General features: G+C 38.4%; 2 protein-coding genes across 3 annotated transcripts in view; both read left to right on the forward strand.

Moving 5' to 3' along the window:
- The window catches only part of LOC134533345 (uncharacterized), a 33357-nt gene extending 23126 nt beyond the window's left edge, over positions 1–10231 (forward strand). The window contains exon 3 of the mRNA XM_063370869.1: positions 1621–10231. Coding sequence (XP_063226939.1) covers positions 1621–2209 — 589 coding nt within the window. The 3' untranslated portion in view covers positions 2210–10231. The remainder of the gene's footprint in view (positions 1–1620) is intronic.
- Positions 1–17611, forward strand: part of LOC134533334 (mitochondrial enolase superfamily member 1-like) — a 151515-nt gene that overhangs the window by 77357 nt on the left and 56547 nt on the right. The window contains exon 1 of one of the 2 annotated variants that reach the window (XM_063370853.1): positions 17041–17181. The exons of the other annotated variant lie outside the window; for it this stretch is intronic. Coding sequence (XP_063226923.1) covers positions 17168–17181 — 14 coding nt within the window. The 5' untranslated portion in view covers positions 17041–17167. Of the gene's footprint in view, positions 1–17040; positions 17182–17611 lie in introns of those variants that run through there. 2 annotated transcript variants of the gene reach the window in all.

Consider the following 17611-nt stretch of genomic DNA (forward strand, 5'->3'; position numbering starts at 1 on the left):
CAAAAATTCATAATCCTCTTCAGTATAAAATTTGTTCGAATTTATTTAAAACCATTTTAATATTATCTTGAACCTTGGTCGAAAGAAAATTTCTATACGATGAAAATTATTGTTTGAAAGTCAAAAAAAATTTCATAACTTCTCTAGTAGACACAATATGAAATTCGTAGTGAGCTATTTATTGTCAACGCTGGATGCACTGTGTTAAAAACATTCGAAACATTTTCTCTGCATAGATTATGATAAAATATTTTATCGAATATTTTAGAATATTGGAGAATATATTGGATGTTATAATTTTCCAGGAGTTTATAGAATTTACCAAAACATTTTCAGAAGAAATAGGTACTGCGAAATCTACCTACGCCTGTAAACTGTGCTGAAAGGGATTTTTTTTATAAGTATAGTGAAGGGTTTCAAACATTTTGCATTACGTGATGGGGAAATGGACCGGCCAAATTATTTGCTTCCGGGACATTTAGTTTCTCTTGACGTACCTGCCCTGAAATAACCTGGCGATTACAGATAGTAGCCTGTAAGTAAATGTCAGATCGTCACGAATAACTTTATTAACTGTTTGCGAAGATAGCATTCATGCCCTGTCATACCAAATATGTATATAAATAAATGAAGACGACGGCTACTAGTGCACTGTGCTAGAGGTGGGTTGTTACAACAATTTTCGGTATCTGTTCCAACCAGTTACTAATACAGTAATGTACTGGATACAAGTAGCTGATACTTCTGTATCAGCTACAGCAGTAGCGGTCCCAGGAAGCAACAAGGTATCAGCATTCTCGTTACAGGTTACACATTCTCCGTGCCGTCATCACCAGCGTAAAAAGGTATCAGTTTTCTCTTTCCACGTTCTTCGTAAAAAGGTATCAGTTTTCTTATTCTACATTCTTCGTAGTCGAAAAAAGGTATCGGTGTTCTCTTACCCCGCCTTTCGTAATCTGAGTCTTCAATCTTCGCAAGGAGCACGCACTGCGTACTGGGGGTACTTCGATGAGAAGCCTAAGATGTACATCAAGCTCTGTCCCTGCCCGAACACGCGCGAATATTCACCTTCGGCCGATCTCGGGATTTGTTTTATTTTTGCGCAGGAAAAATGAATTCAAATATTGAAAGTGGTCGGTTAGGTTAGCTACATTGAAACACTTTAAAACACTATGGACGGTTAGTTAGGTTAGTATAGCTACATTAAAATAAACAGAGAAATATAAATATATATAAATAAACCCGAGGTTGGCCGAAGGTGAATATTCGGGCGTGTTCGGGCAGGGACAGAACTCGATGTACATCTTAGGCTTCCCCCTCCCCTACATTCTTTCCCTTCTTTATCCCTTATTCGTCGTGCCGCTCCCTCCCCTTTCACAAGCTGCGCCCAAGTGACCGACATCTGCGATCGGGTTCTGCACACATTGGCCGTGGTGTTGTTCCAGGTGAATTCTAAACTGCTACTAAAGTACTTGATACTTGAATAGTGTACTCGTTTGCAAAACTTGTTACAGGCGTGTATCAGTTACAAAGTAGCAGATTGATACTCTGCAACCCACCTCTACACTGTGCGCAGTGGCGGAGGATGATCTTCGCTAACACCGATGCCCGTCTGTGCAGGATGATGTCGGAGACGTACTACCCGATGAACCACGTGTCGTGGGGGTGCAGCCCCTGCCAGCAGTCGCCGGGGGCGCGCGCCGACAAGGAGACGCAGTTCGACGGCCTGCTCGTGGACCGCAGCACCTCGGTGGGCGACCTGCGCAGCGCCGACCCGTCCGGCGACTCGGGCTTCGGCGAGCACGCGCCCGAGACGTCGTCGCTGTCGCCGCCGCCGTCGTCGTCGTCGGGCGACGCTCGCCGCGACGACGACTCGTCGCGCGTCACGGAGGACGCCGGCGCCGGCGCCGCCGCCGAGGCGTCTGCTGCGTCGTCGGGCGACATCTACAGCGAGATCGCGTCGCCCGGCGACGAGCGGCGGCGGTTCTGCCGCGAGGACGAGATCGTGCACCTGTCGGAGGAGCCGCTGACGGCGACGGGGGCCGACGACGACGGGGACCTGGAGCGCGGCGTGGTGACCAGCGAGCGCGGCGTGCGTCGTCCGGACGCGGTGGACGGGCCTTCCTCGATGGCGCACGACCCCGACGACAGCTGCGCCATGGACTGCCTCTACTACACCCTCAAGTGCTGCGACTGCAGGATCATATGACCTCCGGGGAGGTCGAGGACCTTCAGCGCTGGACACTCCGGCAGGCCTGCGAGATAGTGCTCGTTTGTGCGGACGTCACGGTACGGTTCTTCATTCAACAACCACTCGAGTGGTTACCGATTACCCAAATAAGGCATGCTAAAATATGTTATTGAGTGAGTAAAAGGACCCGAGTCTTCGTTACCACATACTTCATGCAAATACTTAACTATATTCCTGGAGAAAAAAAAATTCAAGTGCCTTTTCGTAATAACAAGAAATTATTTAAATAGAGTTAATTTTTGCGTGTGTTGGCAATTTTACGTAACGTAGGTGCTTTGAAGGCTGCTGAAAACTGTGACCTGCCAGAGACGACACAGGTTGACGGAGCAACGACAGTGCGATAGGCCTGTCCTCGGGCCGCTGCTAAGACTTGGAGGAGAGTATCGAGCTGTAAAAATGGTCCCTGTGTGTTTTTTTTTTTACTTTCATTTTGTGAGCTATACGATATTAATAACATGTTGGGAGGTACCTTTATCATATTTCTGTGATAAAAAGTACGTATCCTATGAGAAGCTTCTTAAGACTGTTTAACCATTCCTTTAGAATTTATGAATATGTCGTAACAAAATCACAGCTTAGGTGCATGAATCAATAAAAAAAGAATATAGACTAGAGCAATTCTTCCTAATAATTTCAAGCTTTGTGATGTGTTTGGCCTTTGGCAGCTTTATATACCTATAATGTACCTACAGACAAATGCTGATCTCATATCTTACAATATTTTATAGTGTTGGGAACGACTACTAAAAATTCCATACTTTGACAAGAGTTTTGGGCTCTTTGTTTCCCTGTTAAACAATATTCATACTATTGACACTTGTAATTTATTTTTAGAGTAGCGCTCTTCATTTGTAGAACGTACTGTATTACTTTTTATGATGTTTTTGTATTTATGTGTTGTCTCTTTTACAATATAAATACGCAAAATAAGCAGCTATTTTCATAAAAATTGAAGAAAATAATTCTGCACAAATTTTGGTATAAGTTATATTTGAAGATATGTTTCTAAACGCAGCGATAAATATTACCTGTATTTTTATATTAAACACAATTTAAAGTACTACTAGTGATTTAATCAATCAGGTGTTTGAATTATTACAGACCCAGAAACTGTGCAGGATAACCTTTATAAGACTTAGTGCACCTTATAGGAGACATTTGGTGCAGTGATAAAGGACATATTGGCTCAATAGTTCTAAAAACGAATTGTTAATTTATGACTTTGTACTGCAATATCTTTAGCTTAGAATATTTCATATAAAAATATTCTAATGAATGTTAATTAAAATCCAGTATTTCAATATGAAAAATAATGTGTTTTCCCTCTTGTGTATGAGTGTAGCATGAATAGTGTCTCAAATCGTGTTCAGAAGATACAGTTAACATTTGTTTTATAGTTGTCTGGCTTTCTTGTGAAGAGACAAGTTTACGTTCTATTGTTATAAAATAATTCTCTTTTAAGGGCCCCGCCTCGTCAGGGGTGTATCTGTGTTAGTGAGGCGGGATGATAAGCGTGATGTTCGCTGATGCTTCTAGCGCGGTATCGCCTCTAAGCGCAAGGCTCTGAACTGAAGCGCAGTCTTCTCGTCGTCACAGGATAACTGTGAAATTTGAGCGGTGACCGTAACATTATATTGCGGATAAATGAAGATAAAGGTGTAATGCAAGTCCCTTAAGGGGATTGGTGCAGGACAAAAAACAGTCATTCGTCAGAATTTGTTGGAAATGAGCTTAAGTGTTTTATAAATGCTTGTTTATTACTACTGTACGGCCAGCCAGCACGTATATAAGCTAGCGGGTGAGATTTGGCAAGTTAGTGGCGAGAAAGCTTCTGTGAGGGGAGGTTGTCGAATGTTGCAGCTCTGAGGCCTGCCATCTAGCGGGAATCTTTCGAAGGTCTTCCACAATATCGCCTTTCTCTCTCTCTCTCTCTCTCCAACACGGACACCCAACCAGCTCTTATCTTCGCTTCCCATCTCGCACTATCCTTCTTTCTCGGATCAGGTAGCCGCCCTTCCCCGCGTAGACTTTCGTGTTACTCCAGGAAACCAAGACAACCTGTGAAAAATTTGTCCAAAGCTGAATTTTTGTACTGTGGTAGAGTTGACTATGCTTAATAACATACCGAATGTTTACCGCTGAAGACCTTGTGCGTTATCACCGAAAATTTGCATTTAAGTCCTAGGTGACAGCAACTTGCATCAGTCCATTAAAATGCTACCCATTTATACAGTTTTTAATTTTGACTGTCCGTAAACTTACCAAAATAATCTAGAAACTGTAATACGCCCACTAATGTTAGAAAAATTTTAATTTTTAATATTTAAGATATGTTATAAAGCGATTAATTCACGACATATATTTATTTTATCTTTGCCACCCAGATAAAAATACGATTTACACCGATTTGAAGAGCCCAATAAGAAAAAATGTCTAAATAAATGTTTTTAATTATACTTTTAGCTTTAAGATAGTATATTTATAAAGAGTCTAGCATAATTAGTTGCCTCATTAAAGCTGCCCGAGCGTTGCAGTGTACTGCGGCCGTACTGATCTTTCACGGCCGGCGGGCTTTGAAACACGCTGCGTACTGCGACACTCAATAAACTTGGTCTTATTTAGGAATTACTTAAAATATATTTAATGCATATGATAGGGTGTATTCATGTTACATCTATTGAGATATACATATTCTTTTTTCTTATATGAATGATTTTTGATACAATAAAATTAACAATTTCTGCTTGGAACTTGTAAATCAAAATTCTAGAGGACCTCTGGTTTTATATATGTGTGTTCGTATTTTGTTACAAAAATTTTATTATTAAAAAATATTTTAATACCAAAAAATATAATTATTTTTTATTTCTAATACATTATATTATTTTAAATCAGAACTGTGCAAAATTTTAATGTAGCCTATATTATAAAATATATATATTTAATTATATGAAATTAGTTTACTACATAACAATTGAAGAAAACGATACACCGTAAATGTGCTTATTGAGTTTTGTCACTTTTATAACATAATTCGTATGATAATATTTTTTTTTTCCAGAAAATAAATAAAACATAAGTTGTGTTGTAAAATGTATTGATAGAATTACATATTTAGTATTTTTTTTCTAAGTTAATTCATTGGAGTGCTGCGCCTAGCTTACTTCGTTGAATTGCTAATGGCAAAGAGCGGTGGTGGATGTTTTTGCAAGAGTTTGACCGTATTTTATGACCCCAGCTGTGAGAGGGTGTTCGTCCCAGAAATCCTAACGGTCAAGGAAAATAGCCTTTCTCTGGCTGTAGTCACGTACGGGTCTGCTACTCGCGTAATATCGTCAGTTTATCACAACTTTCCGGGAAGTTCTATTGTTGTTATTTATTTATAATTTAGAAATTAAAGAGTCGATCATACTAACATTTTTAACTAAGCAAATCGCATCCTGGAAGATTTTTATCTACGTAAGCAGCAAAAATCACTTGCAGTTAGGAAACTTTTATTCTTTCAGAGTAAAATTCAGTCTGGAATTACCATACATTAAAAACCTTAGTTTTCTGGAGCAAAAAACGTCCCAGCACGAGTGACTAACACTGCTGCACACACACTACGCATCTTGAAATACATCAGTGGTCAGACTATTGTACCAGACACTCAAAATATACACATTTAAACCTTTAAAAAAAAAACACACAGACAATATTTATGAAGTTATTTTGACGCTACACTCAACATATTTATGTAACATGTAGTCAAATTTCTATAAAAAATATATTTTTCTTACCTTTTATGATTAAAATTACCAATTTAATAATAGGACGTTTAAACATTGAGGTGTTTATCACAGTTTCCATGTAGGACATTATTTTATATTACTTTGGTGCCATAATGAGAACCGGCTTAAAAAAGTATTAAAGTTATTAAATTTACGAAACATTTTTGTGGATCATTGTAGAAATTATCATTAAGGACTCAACTGCTCATTATTGGTGTGATCACCAATGTTACTAAGAAATGTTCATTCTACTACTGTACAAAATTTTTGCTTTGGGATAATTTTCCATGTATTAAAAATTTTTGTTTCTTAACAGCGAAATTCGTCCCGACCCGAGCCTACTTCGACAACCTCGCAGTAGTATACACTACGCCGCTCGGATCGCTTTAATGGTCAAACTAATTGTATGAGACACTTAAAAAATATACCAATTTAAAGATGAATAAATATGCAACAACGTTTAATTCAAGCGATTTCCACGTTGGGCTCTTTAAGTTTATGTAAGATGTATTTATATTTCCTTAAAATTGAATGAAAGTGAATTCGTTAACTTTCATGATTTAAAAGGTATATTCTATAGAAACATGTTAAAACTTTGTGCTTTTTATCACTATCCTCAGATAGGGCAATGTTTCTAGATTATTTTGGGTTCCATACTGACGGTCTACTCCATAAAGTGCATTTGCAATATCCATTATTGTGGATCGTTGCAAAAAATTGTCATTTTGGACTTAACTGCCCGTTTTTGGTGTGACGCACAAGGTTTGCGGCAGTACTTAAACTTTTGACGTGTTACTAAGAAATTTTCATTCTACTACTGTACAAATTTTCGGCTTTGGGATAATTTTTCATGTATTAAAAACCTTTGTTTCTTCACAGCGAAATTTGTCCCGACCCGAGCCTACTTCGGCAACCTCGCAGTAGTATACACTACGCGGCTCGGATCGCTTTAGTGGTCAGACACATTGTACCAGGCTCTCAACAAATAAACTAATTTAAAATTTAAGAACTAAATCGTGATCGTAAAATGGCCGCCATGGTGATTTGCGAATGTATGGAGAAATAAAAACAGTTAAAATCTTATGTAGTTTCCAAGAGACATTATTACATCACCAATCATCTAAAGTAACAGGTTTACAAAATTTCAACATATTCAGTAACTAGTCAGTTTTTTTTTCAAATGTGTTAGTATTAACAATCTGGACCATATCTAGTCTGTGAGGTCTGTATTGTTACAGACTATCTGTATTCCGGTATTTGGATTTTGAAGCTACTTAATGATTCGCTTTCAATGTCTATTAAAATATACCTAATGCTAATTGCAGGAATATTTCTACTCGATTTCAAAGTTATAATTCCTGAACATTTGTAGCAGACACATTTCAATGTAACACTTACTGATTTTCGAGTTGTGTTGAGGTTTCACATGCGTGGCCCCTGCTCTGGTAACAATGAGTCATCACAACCGGTGCCGTCTGTACGAGCGTCTTCACAAGTTATCCTGAAATATGTTCTTAAATATTAATTCAAGTGAATTCTTAAAATCCTACACACCTTATCTTAAGTGTCGTAAATGAATCGTTATATTTTATAAATCCATATAATATAGGAGCCATAATGGCGCGAAGCAATGGACGCGATACAAATAATATTTTTTTTTTTTTTTTACCAACCACTACATCAGTAAATATTTTTGGTTTCCATTCGCTATGAATTCAAGCATGTAACATGTGTACTGCTTCTTCAATTCGGCCACAGTTAAATGGGAGGCTCTGAATCACTGAAAATTCCTCAACAAAATCAACGATGAATCACAGGCATTACAACAAACAGTTGTCACAAGTCAAGTAGCCAATGAGCAGGTGACATTTTTCGAGTTCGTAGAGGATTGTTGAGACTATCCTACAGGTCAATGGCAACGCGCCCTTACGCGCATGGTTAATACCCCGCATGAGTAGAGTGTAAAGGCGTAAGCCTGAGACACATCTAGGTCCTCATCTAACCGCGCACACTTAGATTTAACTCAGGATAGGGTGAAAAATATTTACTAATTTTGCAGTCCTAACAGTCACCAACGAATAGCCAGCATAATAAATAAATAAGCTCACGAATATTGTTCGTGAATGAAGGCGAAGCTGATACTTTGGAAACGTTACCAGCAGATATTAAATAATTTTTAACTATTATTTACGTAGCTTACTTCTTAAAACTGCATTCATGTAAACTGATTTTGTGTGATACTATGTTGAGTGTTTTCTGCTACACGTAGTTTTCTGAAAAAAGTCTATTGTGGCTTAATAAACTTGTTAACATTGGTGCCTGTCATAAAAAAAAACTCAAACGTAATTATACGGATACATGTTGAGTATAGTTAATGAATGGTTCACGCACTGCTGAAAAAACAAAAAAAAAACATGTTTAAAATTTTACACATCTTTTTGTTGTCGCATCGCGTCCATCGCGTTGTACATACGCAACTCTGAAAAATAAATATATGGTAAAAAAAGCTATAATAAAAAAATCTCGTATCTTTCTTTATTCTTTTTTCTAAGCGCTCTAATGGCTTTCGATAGCTTTGTTCTTTTGTGTACGCTGCTTGGTGGAGGTTTCTTCTGCATTTTATTCCTGAATAAATCTCACGCTTACAACAAAAAACATCTAGCTAAATCACTGTGCTAAATAATAACAGAGAATAACCATTCAATTATACGCCGAGCTATACCAAACACGTTATCTTATCTACTGAAAATGAGTACGTTGACCTTCATATCAGTTTCCCGCGAAATCCCGTCTCCCCTTCGTAAACAGCAGACAGCTGTGGCTGGGTGGGAACGAGCTGCAAAAAGTTTGGAAAACTGTCGCAAGGTGTCACTACTGTCCAGCGCGCTCCATAATTCCTCGTATCCGAGCTTGCACGCTGCTCAAATTTCTACAGCTACATTTTTACTTTAGGTCCGACTGCAATAAGCTAAAGACTAAAATAAAGTCAATCATTCAGCCGACATATATGTAGGCGTTTGAATTACAAATGAAAACGCGAATGTTATTAAATTCGCAAATGAATATCACGTAATTTCGTAGCAGCTTATTTATTAAAATTCAAATTGTAGATACGTTAAATTAATAATGATTACAGATAAAATAATGGTCACAGTCATATCTCCCGTGTCTGAAAATTTATCTGCGAATGTTTTACCACTGAATTCTTTATAGTTTTTAAATAAAGCTCGAATTTAAAACAATTCCCGAAAATCAGCAATAACTTAATTAAAATAAAAAAATAAAAAAATAAATTTTACACCAGAATGGTTCAAATCTTCTCTAGCAGCTGAATCATTAACAAATATATTGTTTTTTTTAATACGATGCTGGTGCACCAATCCCCTTAAGTGCTTTCAAGAATCTGCACCGTTTTTTTTACGCCTAAAAATTACTCTGAAAACAAACGTTTTGGCCATTTTAACTCTTCTGAAAATACAGTTAAAAAACTTCATCCGAAATCGAAAGTACTTTTCGGCCCTCAGCGAAATCTTAAATGCTTTTCGTAAGCAGACCCCGCTCGGATATCTTGAGTGGTTTTGAAATCGCGTTGTTTTCCCTGAAGCTTTGCTCGCCGTATGTGTGCCCGGGTAGGCGGGGCCCCTTAAGATGTTAAATGGCAATTGATTTCTTTGACTTGGAGTGCAGGTGGTCGATGACTTGATCTGGTAAAGCATAAAGTAGTGTCGCGAGTACTCGCACCACGGTCTGGTCGTACTGGCGCGGCACGTTCTAGCGGCGAGGTGTGCTCGTACGTGGACGATGTTAAGTGGTACAATTCGCCGTGGTGCATGTTTTAAACATGCACGTGCAGCAGAAGCGAGGTTCCGTAACTGCTGGCTGTGGGCTGAGAACGTGTGATAGCACCCATCTGTTGAATCCAATAATAATGTTTTCGCGTTTCGTTAGACTGCCTGTTAAAATACATGCTGTCCTCTGGCTTCGTTGGTCGCCACATTTCACTTAGACGTTACCTCACAGTAAGACTTAAACCGGAGCCGCGCCCGGCGCCAGTCTGTAGTGACAAGTGTTGGTGTATGTTGTTATAGTTAATTTGTAGTAATTTTCAAGTCTACATATATATCTGATTACAAACTGTGCAACTTGAAGTTGATACGTAAACAAAGTATCGTGCTGTTAGAGTTAATAAAGTACATATATATTTTGAGAATATTTATTTGTGTGTTTTTATTCATATTTGTTGGAAGATGTTTAATGTATGCAATGCATTGCGAAGGGTTTAACTGAATAACGAAGCTAATTCATTTACTCCGCAACACAAATAATTGGGGCAGAGAAAGGTTTTTGCGAGGTTGGTGGGTGCAGATGTATATCTTTACGTAACCTCGGTGAACGAGAAACGTATTCGCGCATCCACAGCTTTAAGCAGTATTAACGTACGATAAAATAGGTTGTTAGCAGTTCTTTTTTTCTGCTAAAAGTAGTGTATTCCTTAATTAATATTTCAATAATCTATCTTTTCTTGCTTATAATTTGGTTGGATAATAATTTAGAAAAAATATAATTGTTGATCAAACCTATAATGATGATTTTCAGATATTTAATTGTCAATGTAAAAAAAATCTGGAAAAAATGTGTTTTTCAGTTTTGAGAAAAGAATTTTTTTCGAGTATTTTCAACGAGAACCTAAAACTTAAGAGAGTAACGAAATAGCCTACGAATAAAATGTTAATTTGTTACTACTTTCAAACAGATTATTTTTGGCTCTCAGTTCATGCTAGGATTACATTATAAAGTCATTTTAACGTTGTTGCTTGGCCTCTAGGTTGAGGCCGCGTCACCGACGTTTCGGTCAACGTTGCATTCGCCATCATCAGGGAGCAGTTAGTGTCGGTGATATCTCCATCTTTGACGCTGCTACAACCCACAAGCCAAGCAACTCCAGAAAATGGCCGCAAAAGCCTGCGATCTTTATTGATTTTAACTTCTTAATACAATTTAAACAAACACACTTATATAACTCGCCAAATTATTTACAAGGTATCAACCATATATACATACATTATGAGTAGAGACCGGAAAAATTCGCGGATTCATTTCACGACAGCCTGAAATTCAAATAGTTATACCTCAGTGCTGCCTCTGCTATTGGCTCACAACTCACCTGGACGACTCTGGGCCAGTGAGAAACACTCAACCGAAGCTGTATCGAATCACAGGCCGCTACGTTGGGACACCTTCACAAGACAGCAGCCAATGAGAGGGTGACATTTGACCGAGTGTACGTTGAACTATAAAGTTCATCCTAGAGGTCATTGAACCCGCGAATTCTTCCGGTACCTAATTATGAGTTAAAACGCATATCATGAGTGAAAACACAAAATGTCATGCCAGGCATACAGTCCCTTCTCTCTGCTCCCAGATTTCGTGTCGTTATGGACGTAAGCGATTCTATGGACCGTTGTCTAGTTTGTTCATTCACAGAGACAGCTACGTTCGAAGAAGCACGCACGCAGCACACACGCACGGAAAGTTGAATGCGTAAAGGCAAGACAGCAGCCACAACATTCAGTAGCGTAACAAATCAAAACCTTTCCCGACAACACCTCATATCGCCAACATATACTCATTCCCCTATTGCAAATATTTTTTATTTGACTTAAATGGTAAATAAATAGATTTATTTTCAGTCATTTCATTTTTAATACATCGCAAGTTAGATAGTGAAATATAAGTTTTTTTTTAATATTTGACGAATTACATACAAATAATTCAGTCCATCTGCCCTCAACCATTTTTTTGTGTTGAAACACTACGATATTCAAGTAAATATAGTAAATAATTAAAATGACTTTACTAGTTTAGAGCCCCCTAAATTCAGCGCCCGGGGCACAAGCCCCGTATGCCCCCTCTAGTTACGCCCTCTGCTATATTATAACAGTTTAATTTAGACTATTTACAACAAATCATACATCAAATTGAAGCTAAATTAACCGAGTTTTTCTTGCAAATGTTCAGTATGTGCACCTTTAGTTATACGGCACACGTCCAACCGCAAGTCAAATTATTTCCACACTTTGGCTAACAAGTCCGGAATAATGGAAACCTTAGCCTCTTCAATTCTGTTCTCAACTCTGGCAAACCATTAGTTAGCGGCGGAACGTAGACGCGATATTTTATGAAGCCCCAAAGGAAGAAATAAAAATCGCATGGCGTTATGTCAGGTGAACGTGGAGGCCAGCGAAAAAGAGCTCGGTCGCCTCGAATATTACGACCAATCCAACGGTTCCAATCTTCGACGTTCAACCACTCTCGAACAAAGAGATTGCAATGGAGAGAGGCTCCATCCTGTAACCAAATAAAGTTTACAGGTTGACCCTCTAATGACTGGGGAAAGAGGCATTCTTTCAACATAGGTGGCGCTGCAAGCGAGAAAACAACAAAGCAGCACTCGCGCATGCTCTTATCTAAAACTGTTTGTTGAGTTTACTCTTTGTGACCTTGAGCCAACACTTTACAACACTTACGGTTGTTATTATTAAAATTTATAACTGGGACATTCTTTTATGCGCGTACTGTAAAATAGCACACGTGCAGGAAAACATAAGCGCACGGCTCGCTGAAAGTTGACTATCTTCCCACGTTTGTCTGTGCTGTGCGTCGGTTTCAGTTCGCGGCCGATTAGCACACACTTAGCTTCAGTGGCGTAAGATGCCAAATATAGTTTTGGTGTGCAGTTCAAAGATGAAAAGTGAAACTAAATTGAATATGACATTTATTGGCGAGGCAACATAGGCGTGCGCAGGACTTCAGTATTGGTGGTGCCAGATTACACAACAGCCCTGTCATTCACGGACCCCGAGCCTAAAGCGGGGGGTGGGGGGGTCCTCCCCCGGAAAATTTTGGATTTGAAAGCGCAAAATTGTGCTATTTAAGGTGTTTCCGAACAAAAACATTCATAAACACAGATGTAAAAATTTTAACATTTTTTATGACAAATTATGGCTTTGAACGTTATAATCACCAGGAAAACTACTAAACTATTTACAGTTTTCAGCTTTGTTGAGCCATAAAGTAAATTGTACAAATTGTTTGCACGGAATTCATGCTGGTGGCTTTGAAAAACCGTAATTACTTTTTTTATGAAGACGCCAAATAAATGCTAGAAAAAAAACATTCCCAAATGTTAAGTTTTAAAATCAACAAATGAAGGGAGTTTATGTAACATACCTAAAATATGTAAAATATTAAAATAATAAAAATACACAAACAAGAGTGGGCAAAAGTTTTAACTTTTGGAATACAACAAAAATGTTTAGTCGGCGACTGCATTTAAGTCATCGAGTAAGCCTATCCTTTTAACTAACTAAACTCTCTCTCTTTTTTTAAATAAACCGTGGCGGACGACGGCTATTATTCCGTGCGCCTGCCGAGTGGAGTGAACAGTGGACACCGAGCGCGCATTCTATGTAATTCGAGGAGAACTAGGAGAAGTATTTACTTTTCAGAAGTTTCGTAGCCACGGCCCGCGTGTACAACACAAGTAATTGCAACTGGCTTGTTTCAGTGTGTATAGTTGGTTCGATTGATAATTGATATACTGATAGTGTTATGACTCGACACGATTGGAAAACATATTTTTTTGGAAATAATACGGATTTTTGTAAGTATGTATTATTTCTGCTTGTAAAAAAGTAAAACAAAATAACGTTAACCCTAATGGTGGTGCCAAGGCACCTGTGGCACCTACCGTGCGCACGCCTATGCCGGAGGCAATGCTTTATAGTTAGGGACTGGAAAAATTCGCGGGTTCAATGAACTGTAGGATGAACTCCATCGTTCTACGTACATTAGGACAAATGCCACCCACTCATTGGCTGCTGTCTTGTGAGGCGTTCCAGCGTAGCAGCCTGTGATTCGATAAAGCTTTGCTTGGGTGTTTCTCATTGGCCCAAAGTCATCCAGGTGAGTTGTGAGTCAATAGCTGAGGCAGCACTAAGGTATAGCGATTTGTATTTTAGCCTATCGCGAAATGAATTCGCGAATTTTTCCGGTTTCTATTTATAGTTAATTATTCATTCCTGGTCGCGGTTGAAACTAAAGGGCGAAATAAAATGATTTTATTTAAGCATATAACTGCATCATGTAATTATAACTGACAAAATTCCAACTTTTCAAACTGAAAATTTAGACAGAAGTAAATGAGGGGGGAAGATCGGGATGTTAACAATTGAAGGCATCTAAATTGAAATGTGATAAACAATCATTAGTTGCAGCTTGAAGACAAGGAACAGATAGGAGTGTTGCCATCACTCTATACCTTGATGACAGTATGTCACTAAAGATAAATCGTTTATTTAGTCAGATATATGCAAAAGAAAAAAATGGTTTCACTACCCAGTGGGTTACAGTAAAATACTTTTTTGTGTACAATATTTTATTTGTTTCATAAACATTTACTTCACCTATTGTATGGAGGAGACAGCCTGCAGTCCTTAAAATTATTATTTGTCATACCGCGATCTGATCTGTCAATAAACACATACTGTCATCATCTCCAGCTGCATCTTTCAATATCAGGGTGACACTGAAAGCTGTGCTTCATGGAAAGTCTATAGGCATACAATGTTTTTTTTTACATACGCCATTGCTGGGTATACTGTATGTCATAAGAACCCTCAATAACGGACACACAATATGAGTTGGTAAACACACAGAAAACAAGCCAATATCAGCGATGTAAAAATGCATATACAGCACAGAATTTGCCAGAAAAAAATCACAACACATACGAACACAATGGGATGGAAATGTCGAGACAGCTGCAACAATAACAGCAAGTAAAGACAAAAAACTACCTTTGCAATAAATAGAGACGCAAAATTCGCGGATTCATTGACCTCTAGGATAGACTCCACAGTCCTTTTAAATACTCGCGGAAATGACACCTGTTCATTGGCTACTGACGCGTGAGACGTCTCAACTAGGCTGTCCGTAATTCGGCACTTTCTTGGTTTAGTGTTCCCCATTGGCTCACTGTTCCCCGGATAAAATGTGGGCCAACCGTAGAAGCGGTACGAAAGGTACAGTTGTTTTGATGCTAGCCTATCGCGAAATGAATACGCGAAGTTTGCATGTCTCTAGCAATAAAGTGACGTACATACGAACCCAACTACGATACTAAACAGATAATGTGGGCAACACAACGACAAAACAGAGACGTACAGGCGAATCCAAGTGGTGTGACAAAAAACACAACACCACAACGACAACAGCACAGTCGAACACAATAGGCTTTCTAAGACAACAGTTGCTACGTGTTGATAGAGACCGGAAAAATTCGCGGGTTCAATGACCTCCAGGATAGACTCCAATATCCTCTACACACTCGGGCAAATGCCAACTGTTCATTGGCTGCTGACTTGTGAGTCGTCTCGACCGGGTGGCCTGTGATTCGACACTTCTATGAGTGAGGGTCTCTAATTGGCCTTCAGTCCTCCAGATTAACAGTGAACCAATGACAGAAGCAGCAGTAAGGTATAATTATTTGAATTTTAGCATAACACGAAATGAACCCGCGAAATTTTCAGGTCTCTACGTGTTGAGAACTAACATCTGTTCCCGTCACTAGACACAAACAAACTGGCTTGTTTGCGTGTTTTTGTGTATTCATTTTTTTTCTTCCCATTATTGATGTTTCTTATGACATATAGTTTAACCTGCAATGGCGGATGTAAAACAAAACACTTTAAATATTTCCCATTGGAAGAATCATTTAAAGAACGGAAAGCCTAGATATAAGATATATACTGCCTGTACATGAGTATTAATCCAATGGCTGCGTTGGTGATAGCTCAACAGATCCCTTTGATTGTCGTGGTGAGATGATGGGATCGTGGTTCCCGGTTGCCTTCTGCGTCATGGATTATAGTCACTGTGCATCAATCATTAAGAAACATCTCTGATGTACGCTGTGGGTTTTTTTAACAATCATATTATAGTATCGTGAGTATATAATTTACACAACAAATTAATGTTGGTTATTTTTCCCCTCCGTAAAACGTTCAAGAAGTACCGTTATCTAATCACTTTCAGACGGATTGGGAAATTATTTTAATGACGCAAAGAACGTTAGTTGATTTATCGGGATGGGCTTTTGGCGATAGTAACAGCTAAGTCACGATGATACGTAATATGCGAGAACTTATATTAGTTTGTTGATCCACCCAACACATTCCTAATTAAGTATCTTCAGAGCTAACATTACTAACATTTTTGCAGCACTTCCCTACGAAAAAAAATATTTCCGCAAAGTGATCTCAAAATTAGAGGGATAATTACGTTTTTCATATTAAGATTGCCCTTTTTTCAAATATAAACAAAAATTTTGATGAATACAGGCTGTCTACATTTTGTCAAGTCAGGGAAAATTCGGGGACGTTGCAATTGGTCAGAGAAAAGTCAGGGAATTTACTTGAAATTCTGGAAAAGTCATGGAAATTCCCCAGCGAAGAATATTTCTAGATGGTAATAAGTACATATTCATATTCATACACACTATACATTGGCTTGTTCGAGATTCTGTTAAAATTATTATTTTAGTTACTAATAGGCCAGCTATGGGAATGGTGGATGTATTTTCGCAAAATTTGTAAATTATTTTGAAAAAATATATAAATTTTTGAAATTTTGTTCATGGAAAGTCGGGGGAAAGCCAGGGGAATTTTATTACAATTTTTTTTGGACACCGTGTGAAAATAAAAAAAAATACAATTATTTTTATGGAGGCTCCTGGTTAAAGTACCGGGTTTCGTTGGCAACGTTTATCATGGTTAAACACAAAAAGAACATTTTATTTTAAACATAAAAAAAAAACTAATAAACATTTTTATTGCTCAGTGTATGTATATGACGATATTTTAAGCATCTCCCCGTCATCTAAAGTATTTTGATGTTCAAAAATTTTCCACCTGCGCGTGAGTGCGTAGCGCCAGGCCCATGCGCGCGAAGAGTCCACAGTTTGAATACGAAGGTCGGACCGCTGGCAGGCTCGAGTGTGCGGCACAGACTCGTTATCTCTCATATTAAATCAGAGGCTATCACTTGTTGCGTCCTCAGTCGCCTTCAGCTGTGGCAGAGTACGACAATGGCTGATCGCAGGCAAGTCGAAATCAACACGCGTTTCCATTAAATGTAACTTCTGTGGTGTGTGATTTTTTTTTAAAGAGGTTTTCTCTATGGTGGTGGCAAGGACCAGCGGGTAGTGTCTTTTTAAATGAGCGAGTTCGCCATTTAGCAACCCTGTGATAGAATAAACGCGTCCCAAGAAAAGTATAAAACTCTCGACTCAACTACAGCGTGTCTCGTTCATAGTTTTGCGATGGACATTTTTGCCCTCTTTTTTCCAGTGAACAATATCTGCTATTAGCGCAGGACTTGTTTTGGCGTATTCTGGTTTACAGATAAAACCAAAGAGCACAAACGTTTTAAACACAACTTTATAATAAATGAATTTGGTTTAAACTTACTTAAAAAAATTCAAAGAAAAACTTAGAATGATAGTTTTTGAATTACATTTTGTTGTATTTCA

The sequence above is a fragment of the Bacillus rossius genome, chromosome 1 (assembly GCF_032445375.1).
Source record: "Bacillus rossius redtenbacheri isolate Brsri chromosome 1, Brsri_v3, whole genome shotgun sequence".
Classification (NCBI taxonomy): Eukaryota; Metazoa; Arthropoda; class Insecta; order Phasmatodea; family Bacillidae; genus Bacillus; species Bacillus rossius.